Source organism: Oryza sativa, chromosome 10 (assembly GCF_034140825.1).
Source record: "Oryza sativa Japonica Group chromosome 10, ASM3414082v1".
Taxonomy (NCBI): Eukaryota; Viridiplantae; Streptophyta; class Magnoliopsida; order Poales; family Poaceae; genus Oryza; species Oryza sativa.
The window spans coordinates 9,744,618-9,755,993 of NC_089044.1; the positions used below are offsets into that span (position 1 = coordinate 9,744,618).

An 11,376-nucleotide genomic window follows, 5' to 3' on the forward strand; every position below is an offset into this window, starting at 1 on the left:
TGAGTGACAATGTTTGAATGATATTCATTTTAGGCTTATGTAGTAATTCACACTCACACATAATGCAGCTACAATATTTCAAGACAAACTAAACCGGAGCATGTCTGAAGTGGTAACTTTAGAGTTTAGAGTGGCACAAATATACATTTTTCTTCTATCTAGGATGAAACTCCGATATGGACACCTCATTCAAAGATAATGCGGCCACGTTTGAGCTAGAACCTGTCGTGTGCCCACCATTCACGAAGGTGAACGCTGGTTTCGACGGCGCAGCGAAGCTGGTAGCATCAACGTCATGGAGCATTACAAGGATGTGCAGCATCGTCGGCCGGTCCGCCGGATTTTCCTGGACACAGAGGAGACCGAGCTGGATGCACTTGAGCATTTCGCTCTCCGGCGGACCACGGCCGTCGCCGAGCAGTGACGCGTCGACGATCGCCAGTGGCGTCCCCTTCACCCAGTGATCCCAGACCTGATGTCAAATGTTTTGCATCGTTTTATGAGTGCTTTGTGCATGAAAAATGCCATTGGTTTTAGGGAAACTGTAGACCTGTCGCTAAATAGGACTCACATAGCTTAGCAAATTGTTGGATTCTTCCACTGCACCAAACACATCGGTGTTCCTCCTTCCTGTCACTACCTCCAGAACTAAAACTCCGAAGCTGTAGACATCTAACTTGACTGATAGGAGCCCAAGAACTGCATACTCAGGCGCCATATATCCTCTGCACGTAAGTAATCCAGACTAGAAATAAATTAAGAAATCTAGCTAGTTATATTTAGATACATATATAACCTTTATAGTTTTGTATGCCAAATGTAACTAACATTTATAGTTTTGTATGCCAATTGTAATTAAGTAAAACAGATTTATATATAACTAGATGAAGGCAACGTGTAAAGAATTAATGAAGGAATTTAATTATCAGTGTCTTACAGTGTCCCGACGACATGGCTTGTGACACTAGCAGTCTTGTTGCCATCGAAAAGCCTTGCCAAGCCAAAGTCAGAGATTTTTGGGTTCATGCTAGAGTCTAGCAGTACATTGCTGGCCTTGAGGTCACGATGTATTATTTTTATGTGTGAATCTTCATGAAGGTAGACTAAGCCTCGTGCTGTCCCATGTATGATATGGTATCTCGTTTCCCAGATTAACTGGCCTCTCTTCTCCGGATCTGCCAAGTACCAAACTGATCATGTGCTTGCAAACCATGCTCGGATGCTATTTACTACGCAATTATACTACTAGTTGTCAGCATATTGATGATTACTACAGCTGAGAATGATTCCAGACTACTGGGTGTTTCATAACAAAAATGAAGCGTAGAACTATAAATGCTGTTACCAAAAAGAAAGGTGTCGAGGCTTCGATTAGGAAGGTACTCATACACGAGCAGCTTCTCCTCCCCCTTGATGCAAACACCTAGAAGTTTTGCAAGATTGTTGTGCCGGAGTTTGGCAACCAATAGGAGTTCATTTCTCAGCTGCTCAATGCCTTGTCCCGAGGCCTTGTCGAGCCTTTTGACAGCTATCTCCTCTCCATCTCGCAAGAATCCCTGAAATAAGTTTCAGATCATATCAGCAGGGTTCTCATTGGTATTTTCAGATAGTATCAAGGTGCATATACCTTGTATACAGCTCCAAAACCACCATGCCCGAGCTTGTTAACTTCTGCAAAATTAGCTGTTGCCTTCCTTAATGTTGCCAGGTCAAATAGAAGTGAACCTGCTTCGACATCTTGGTCAGCAGTATCTGCATATATAGTACACACGCATTTCTTCACCATCAGCAACCATGAATTTATATTGATGTTCCAATAACACCTGCTATAATGATTTGGTATTCAAATATTTGTCTTTTTTTTACTTACATTAACTATATTTTTATGCTCATCCCAACTAGGTACCACACAATTTAAAAGATACACCATTCGGATATCAAAATCATGAAAACCACCGTTCAAACCAGGTTGTATTGCCCTGAGTGGGATACATTAATTTGATCTGTATTGATAATTCATGAGTGAACGATAGCTAGTTTCATAGTTGGGTGTTCTTTTGGAGAAACCAGATAGTTGACAGACGCAATATGGACAGCATCCCAATCATTTTTGTTCTAATTCATTCAACCTTTCTTTGTCCACTACCACTGGGCAGGCCATTGGTGCCGGTTCATAATGGCTATCAATGTTGATTTCTTAATCGTCACATTACAATCGATAGTGATCATACCGCAATGTGCTATTCTTGGCACTAATACATGAGTATCAGAGCCATTCTTGGCACTAAATTAGCACAAATGGGCTGGCCCATTGGTGTTGGTTCGTCTGATTACCGGCACGGATACCTGAGCGCTAGTTCACGGCTCGAACTTGCATTGATAAGTGTTAATTTAGGGGAGAAATTGGGGATTTTGCTATGGAATTGGAAAATGTCTAAAATACCTCTAGACATACTATCCTTAACACCTCCACTTAAATGCAATGTATGCATTGCATTTGAAAAGTAAACTAAACACTAGGACACGTATTAGCCTATCTCCAAAGTCTTGTTGATGTCGTTGAAGTGTGCGCAGTTTTAGAAGTTGAAGAAGAAAAGATCTATCCCTTCCTCAATGAAGCAGACTTCAAGGTCTCACTACTACACGATCGATTTTCCTGGATGCCCTCCCCCTTTTGTTTCTATGCGGTCCATAAGTGGAACCGCATGGAAAAATAGGAGGACCGGCGCTAGGTCGTCGCCCGCACGGGAAAATCGATTTTTCCGTGCGGGCGTCCTAATCCAACCGCACGGGTTATTCCTCCCTCCTTTCCCTCCCACCCACTTCAAAATTTTCCTAACTCTCTCTTGCTTTTTCCCTTTTATTCCCTCTCAACCACTCCCCTCTCTCTCTACCTTATCTCTTCTTTTATCCCGTCCTCTCTCTCAGCCACTCCCTCAACCCTCTCTCTACCTTATCTCTTCTCCCTCAACCACTCCCTCGACCGGCCGGGGTGAGGTGGCGGCGGTCGGGCGAGGCGGCCGCCGGGCCGAGGCGGTGGCTGGGCGAGGCGGCGGTCGGGCGCGGCGGCGGCCTGGGCGAGGCGGCGGCCGGACACGACGGCGGCCAGGCGCGGCGACAAGCAGTGAGGCGGCCGTCAAGACCTCGCTGAGGGCGCCGACCGCATGGCCCTCGCCGTCGACGACCACGAGGCTGTTGCCGACGACTTCCGTGGCGCCACCATGAGGTGGCGCAAGACCAAGGCACTCCTAGTGCCAACGTCATCACCTGGTCCCCGCGCAACGCTGAGCGCCGCAACTACCGCCTCACCTTCCACCACCGCCACCGCGCACTCGTCGAGAACGCCTACCTCCCCCACGTCCTCGCCGAGGGCTGCGCCGTCACCGTCCGCAACCGCCAGCACTGCCTCTTCACCAACGGGTGTCGGCGGTCAGGCGTGGCGGCAGCCTGGGCGAGGCGGCGACGAGCAGCGAGGCAAGGCTTCGTCGTGCGCTCGTTGTCCTCCTCCTGGTCGTCGTGTGCATCGTAAAGGCAGCGATGTGGCGGCCGGCGGTGATTTTTGCGTATTATTTTTGTTTTTTTTGTTCCATGCGGGTAGTATAACACAACCCCACGGGATAATCGATTATCCTGTGCGGTCGACCCGCCCTTACGCGAAAATGCCGATTTTCCCAGACACCCGGCTGTAGACGAGCTGGACAACCACATGGAAAAATCAAAATACCCGCACGGAAAAATCTTGTCTGTAGTAGTGTCTTCATAAACTATTTTTCAGTCCTCGGTACATTGAAGCTGTCATGAACCGTTCTTCAACTCTTTGCTGATTCAGAGATGATGATGAAGAAGATGACAGACCTTCGCAAACTGATGATTCGGCTTCGACAGGAAGCTACGATGATGGTTAACTCTGGTGAAGATAGAGATAGACTTGAATAGCACGACTTCGATTAATTGAAGGATATATAATGACATTGGTGGACTGAATGGATTGCCAAATGACTTAAACTAGCAGTAGGATGAACTAGTAAAAGACACCATAGAATAGAGATGACAATGGGTGAGCCAAAACTTTCCCTGTCCCCGTACCCACGAAATACAATGAGGATACTTTCTTCTCATTCCTGTCCCCACATGGGGAATTAGTCCCCGTGGGGTCTCCGTCCCACGTAAAACAATATATATGTACCAAATCATACATGCAATACAACACATATATCATGTTTTATATTAATACATCAATATATATCCACTAATTCACATGATAAAACACAAGATTATCATTTATAAAGAAACATAAGTAAGATAATTACGTAAGATAAGTAAAAAAACAATGAACTTTCACTCCTAAGAGGGTCGGGGGGGGGGGGGGGGTGAGGAATGAAGGATCATCCCTGCTCCCGCAAAACTTGAGAGGGATATGATTCCTCCCATTTAATATCTCAAGGAGAACCAATTATTCTAACCATCCCTTCCCTCTAATAGGAGAATTCTCCGTGGGCAAACGAGGACGGCCCCCCATTGCCATCTCTACCGAGGATATAGCCACAACAAGCAATAGCATAACATAGTAGTAGTGATGAAAAATAGTAATAGATGATGGCGACCGATAAGAACGACAACGGATTGCATATGTGATGGAACAGAAACTGCATAGGAAAACAAGATTCTTGAAGATAATGGTGGATTTGCAAATCGAAGATGACGATGAGCGGATGCTGGCATGCTGCTGCTACTTGAAGACGAGGAATAATGGAGCTCGAGGACAGCGACCAGAGGCTTATCTGATCTAGCTCGAGGACAACAAATTTACGAGATCTAGTTGGAACGAAGAAGAGGATGAAAGGAGCAGATATGCTTGTTTGTTGTTTGTTTGCTGCTACTACTAGTTGATGAGAAATTCAGCCGGGATGATGGTGCATCCGGCAGAGATGGGAGCCGGCGGCATTGACAACGAGGGCTGGGCTGCTGCTGCTGATGCTCGAAGACGAATGAGCTCCAGGATGACATGAGGTTTGTTTCCGCTAGATGGGATGTGGATTTTCATCCCTCGAGGGAACATTCTCTCATTGCTTGCATGTTATTTAAATAGTTATCAAAAATTTAAAAAAAATGACAACATAGATTAGTACGAAACATATCACTCCACAAATATGCAAGATCAAATTCAACTTCTATAAGTTGCAACAAAAATAACAAATTAAACTGAAAATAGTTATCGCACATTCACAACTATATTTGTTATTTTTGTTACAACTAAGTTGAATTTAAAATTGCATGTTTGTGAAGTGATATATTTCATATTAATTTATATTGCTAATTTTTTATATATTTTTTGTGACTATTTAGATGATATGTACGAAACGAGGGGATATCCTCCAGAGATGAATTCACTTTCCCCTGCTAGATGTTGCTTCACAGATCGACCTTGGGCGGCTGGTGCTGCTAGCTGCTTGACAGGAGGGGCAGATGAAACTGGCGGCGCGGAGGCACGGCCGAGACGAGATCTGGAAGCACGATGGATAAACTTGTGGCTGCTGCAGCCAGAAGACGAAGGTGACGACTTGCTACTGCTGCTCGTGCACTTGCTTGTTGGATTTGGACGTTCTTCTTGCTGCTAGATCTTACTTGCTTGTTTTGATTTGTATGTGCTTTGCTGCTTGATCTGTTTGCTTGCTGCTTGCTTGACGATGAGCTGTTGAGCGGTGGCCGCCAGCGGCGAGCCTGCCACTCGCAACGACGGAGGTTCGGTGGCTGGTGGCTAGGATATAGGTTCTGATACCATGTCACTTTATGGGAGAAATTGAGGATTTTGCTCTTGAAGAATTAGGCTCAAAGAGAAAAAATATATTTGTACAAGAGAGAGATGGGAAATATTTAAAATTCCCCTAGACATACTACACCCTTAATAATAATGAGTATTTTTTTGCGGTTTTCTCTAGGCTAATTAATGTTTGGGCAAGAAAAATAGATGAACCAGTAGTAATAGTATAATCGTTGTCAGTTCTATAGAGAACTGTATAGGAACTGATAATGATGAGTTGGTTCGGACCGACCGTTAAGTACTCTAGATTGCTAATTAGTAATTAGCGGTCAATCGCCTGGGGCGATTTTTTTTTCATCACTTTCTTTTCTTTTGGCACCATATAGTTTTTCTTTCCGGATAAATTTATATACCTAAAGTTTACGCACCTAAAATTCATATGTCAAAAATTTATATACCCAATTCAAATTTAAATTCGGATTTAAATATTTTTTGTATAGTACATAAAGTTTATACTTATAAAGTTTACTGTATATATTTATAAGTATAAAACATATGCACATGAATATATTTTTAAGGGTAATAGATTTTTTTTCTATTTTCTTTTATTTTTTTCTAACTTGTTTTTCTTAAAAAAATTATGGTGCGGTAGGAAGGGAAAAAAGGGGAGGAGTGTGCGCGTAAGGCGGAGGGACGGGGGATGCCCGATCGCCCACAACGATCAGCCGCCCAATAGCACTCCCCTTAAGTACTTGCTGGAACAAATATAACAGCATTATTGTCTCATGCCTCATAGCCTAGTTGTTTTAATTTGCTCCGAAATCTATGGGTGGCTCTCGGTTCAGTCGGTTCTGTTTAGCTCTCAGCTAGCGTGTCACAAAATAGTTCATTGTAAGGCATAGAGTAAGTGGACGACCATTTGCAATTTCATTAGTCGTTAATTTGGAACAGAAAATGGAGCGGATAATTAAGAAGACACACTCACATTGTTTTGCTTGCAATTTTCTCCAGAGGTAAATGGAGAGCACAGACAGAAGTGCAATTATTACAGCAGCAAGGACAGATACAACAACAGTTGCGGCATTTGGGCGCCTTCTCCTGTTTCCTGCAGTAAAATGCAAATGTGCCGTTATTTCAGAATAATCAGAGGACAGGACGACAGGTATGCTAGAAATTTGGTTATCCGGCCTTGTAGTGTTGAACAACTCACCTATAATCAGAGTTGTTGAACCATTAATGTTGGGACCCTCGAGTGATGGCGACGCGACGAGCCTCACCGCTGGGTCACCGTCGTAGAAGACCGATGTCTCATACCTAAGGTTGCACCACACAGCATTGAACTGCCCCCCAATCCTTCCACCAAAAGCCTGGGGCATGTCGACGATGAGCGCCTGGAGACACGCGCGGCACGCCGGCGGCGCCAGGTCTGGTGCACACTGCACCAGCCCATAGATGTTGTGCACCATGTACCCCGTTGTTGACGGGAACCCGTCGCTCGAGGCCATCACCCCTGCGGCGTACCTCAACGTCGAGTTGTACGCCGCCCAGTCCGCCAGCGCACCAGCGAGGCGTGTCACGAGCGCGTCGAAGTGGCCTGCGTTGACGGTGGCTTGGTACTTGCTGGGGCTTACCATGAGCACCTCCGTATTGTCGGGCCTCGCCGTGAAGTCCCCGTACGAGAACCGCGCGATGCAGCGGTCGTAGAAGACGGTCACGTCCCTGACGCCGCGGCACTGGTGGAAGGCGATAGCCGGCACGGCGGCGACGCAGGACGCGCACACGGCATGGTCGGTGTCACCCCGGCAGAGCGCAAGGCCCCAGACCGTGTCCGCGCCGCGCCCTGCCGACGCGGTGGCGAAGCCTGTGGTGGCGTTGGGCGTGCTGGCGGACAGCGTGGCGAGCACGGCGCGGACGTTGGAGTCGTAGGTGGAGTTCTCGGCGTAGGAGCTACCGTTGTTGCAGGAGTAGTTCATGAGCACCTGAGCGCGGCAATGGCGGGGGATGGAGAAGAGAGGAGCAAGCAGCACCAATGGTACTAGGGTGGACCACAACATCGTCGGCACAGTCATGGCGCTGGTCATGATCGGTCGAGTGATTAACTGTATATATGTGGACTTATATTGTAGAACTTGGGTAACGGGCGCTTAAAAGTCCGCCAAGTTTCTTTCATATGCCGTGCAACAATGTGAAGACCGATACATTTTTGACAAAGCTGACCAAAGTGTCAAGCAAGGTGGCTTGAAAAATCTGCTTGGCTGAGATCTTCTTTCTTTCGGCTGACACTTATAATTAATCCGTGACGCATAACCGATGAAAAAAAAAGTATAACATATGTACTTCCACTCTTAGCGGTTTAAATGAACTAGGAAGGTAGCCCGCGCATTCGCGCGGGCATGCATCGTGTTGTGCTTCAAAACGGAATATAAACCGGATAACATTTGCCACACTTCAAATGTATGATTTCTCCACATTTTTTCCATCAGCATTGCTACTTAACTAATCGTAATAAATAACTATTTATAATCTTCTTTATCAAGGTAGACTTATTTTGTTTAGAGCACATCTACCAAATAATGTTCTAGAATAAAAGTAAGTCGTTTTTATTTTTTTAATTGAATTACCGATAGAGGCTGTCATTGTTTAGATCTAATGGTTAAAAATAATTAGTCCATTAGCTTAAATGATAAGCATAGCGAGATGTTTTACTTTTGCAAAAAATTTAGGGTTTTCTATAATTTATTAGAGTGTCATGTGGTGGCCTAGGAGCATTTGCAAGAGTAACATGTGGTGGCTTTATATAAAAGGTACCATCGTCTGAAGTCGATTAGATGGTACATAACATATATTCAAAGCACTTACGTAAAATATTGTTTGGCTTGTTTGGATTATTGAGCATATAATTTAGAAAAAAAACATTTATGAAATAATCAGATTTTTTTTCTCTAACTAAACGCACCAGTTTTCTTTATACAATAGCCTAAACTCTTCACGTTCGATTGTTTTTTTTCTTGTACAGTATGTATCTAATTTAGCTGTCTATTTGCAACGATGTATGATGATGCAACATGTGTTTGTTGAATTAGTTGATATTTTTTTATAGAAATTTGGATAACAGGTAAAAAGGCAGTGGTGTGTTTGTGCCCCCAAGTTATTTTTATATAGGTTTGCAAAACAATATGTGATTGTGCGACATGCGTTGTTGAATTGTTTCATAGTTTTTAATCGCAATTAGGGTGACATGTAAAATGGTAGGAGTGTCCTATCGATAATAAATTTGATTGAAATATGAATTTTTATACTTATTCAATATTATTGATTAAATTTAATCATGCATGTTTGCAGATGATGTTGATGAAAACAAATATATTGACGATTCTTTATGATATTATGTTGCTATACGATATGCAAAGCACACGGGTTGAGTGTGCCCGTATTTTTTAAATAGCAAAATATAGACATATGGATCTTAAATTGTTAGTTTAATTATAAATAGAGCAACAGTTAGAATAGAAATCATGTGTGTCGCTTAAAGTTTTTGTACTTTTAGTATATATATAAAATTATTGGTTGTTTCTCTGTTTAGTTTGATAGCTGATAATACGAAGAGGAGACTGGAGAGATATTAATAGCATAGAGCTCGTATGAGAGATAGGAAGGGGTGACATGTGACAAAAGGTGGAGGTGGAGGGACTTAGGGGCTGTTCGATTGATGGCCATAAGTAGCCACATTTGACGTTAGTCAAGTTTGCCCATATTAGATGAGTGTTTGATTGGTTGTCAGAAGTGTGGCAAGATTCCTATTTTATCATCTAGGTCCTAGATCCCACATGTAAGTGGTTTTGAAAAGTATAGCATAGTTTCACTTTGTTGGCTGAAGTGTGGCTAAGATTTCGAAGGCTTCACCTTAGACAAGCTTGGCAAAGAAAGTGTAACGAACCTATACAACCTTAGCATATGAATCAAACAGCCCCTATTTCTATTCTTTCTAACTGCTAAGTGCAACTGATGGTTTGTTTATTTTCTCATATTTCTGTGATTCTAAAACATGACATGTTGCGGCTTAAGATTTCTTAAAAAAGATATGATGGTTAAAAATAATGGTATATTCATTTAGGTGGAAACCAATAATTATATTTTATTTCTTTTCTTTGAATTTCTAAGTTCTTTCTAAATTTAAAACGTCACACATGGTGACTTAAAAGCGCTTTGGAGAATTTAATCGACTTTTATTATATAAAATGATTCAAAGGTGACATAATAGATATTATTTTTTTAATGTTTTGTTCCTATTTAAGTTGTCGTGCAAACGACAACAGTCTAAAGTTAAGTCTAAAATTAGGAGGGTATGTTTTCTTGATTTAATAGGTTTGCTGTTTGAATTATCTATACGTTTATTTCTAATGGTTAAGGTCCACTAATTTAAGAGAAAACAGATGGTAAGATGTTTTTTATTTTTCTTTATAATATTTTTTTCTATATTTAAATTATTTGCTACCCTCGAAATAAATATTAGCAAGGTGTGAGATCGGATTAAAGGAGGGAGGCATACGTTCGTACCAGGTACGTAGGTACGTGCGTGCAATGTTGGGTTGTGGGCCGGTGAGAGGAGATGGTGGGCTGGGTTGTGGGGTCTCTATTTTAAAAGATAATCAAATAATTTAGAATAGTGGGTCCACCGATTTATTAAAGTGCCATGTGGCTATTTAGGAGCGTTTGTAGTAGCGTGACATGGCAGCTTAGGAGCGTTTGTAGAAAGTTTAATGGACTTTTAGTATATAATAGATAGATAGATAGATAGATAGATAGATGTTAAGGCTGAAAAATAGAAAATAATCAGAATAACACATATTAATATTAATATTCTAAGTTGAAAATTGGTCGTAACTTTATAAGCCAACGAGCTGCTAAAAGCACACAAAATTTTGGATTTATCAGTGGATCCTGCTAGGAAGTACACTACTGCACTAGCTAGCTGAAAATTACGAAATTAGGTAGAATTTCGTGCTGGATATGTGGAAATGGATCAAAAGTTTAAACCGTCTGAAAACTTGGTTTGAAAATTCTATGATTTCGGTCCGCTCTTCTTTTCTTTTAACATTTCAAAAGGTATTCCACTAATATTCTCTGTCCGTGATATTAATGAGAGTGCAAAAGTTTCTCTAAATTAAGCCATGTCACCAATTAAAACACAGCCACCTGATTAAACCACGGACTCTCGATAATTTAGTTGGCATATTGCCCAAATTGTTGTATGTGTGATAGCTGCATCTTAATTGCCTAATGTCAGCAACGAATCTCAGCCATGTGCTGGTCCCGTCCAGTCGAAGGGCCAAGAAAGCTAGACGACTTGCATGCGATCGGAGTTGAAGCCTTGAAGGGGCCAAATTAATCAAGTGGTTAATATAATTATTTGATTAATTAGTAAAATATTTCATTGAGGTGGCCGGGCCTACAGGGATCCTACTGCACGCTCACGCGCCAGCTCAATAAGTAGCAAGTTTTCAAATCTAAATGAAAAAATTTCCAATCTATTAGTAAATAAAATCTTCAAAAAAGTCTTCACATTTTTTTCTAATTACTGTCATAGCGTTAACTAATGAGTTAGTTACGCGCAG

General features: G+C 42.4%; 1 protein-coding gene across 1 annotated transcript; it reads right to left on the reverse strand.

Annotated features, from left to right (window-relative positions):
• On the reverse strand, window positions 1-8,077 carry LOC4348333 (cysteine-rich receptor-like protein kinase 10). Its single transcript, XM_015757983.3, has 7 exons — window positions 6,972-8,077; window positions 6,747-6,866; window positions 1,628-1,752; window positions 1,346-1,556; window positions 938-1,175; window positions 572-725; window positions 1-472 (listed from the first exon to the last, which is right to left on the reverse strand). The coding sequence occupies exons 1-7, from the start codon at window positions 7,840-7,842 to the stop codon at window positions 155-157; spliced, it is 2,037 nt and encodes a 678-aa protein (XP_015613469.1). The 5' UTR covers window positions 7,843-8,077; the 3' UTR covers window positions 1-154.
• Window positions 8,078-11,376: the final 3,299 nt, after the last annotated feature.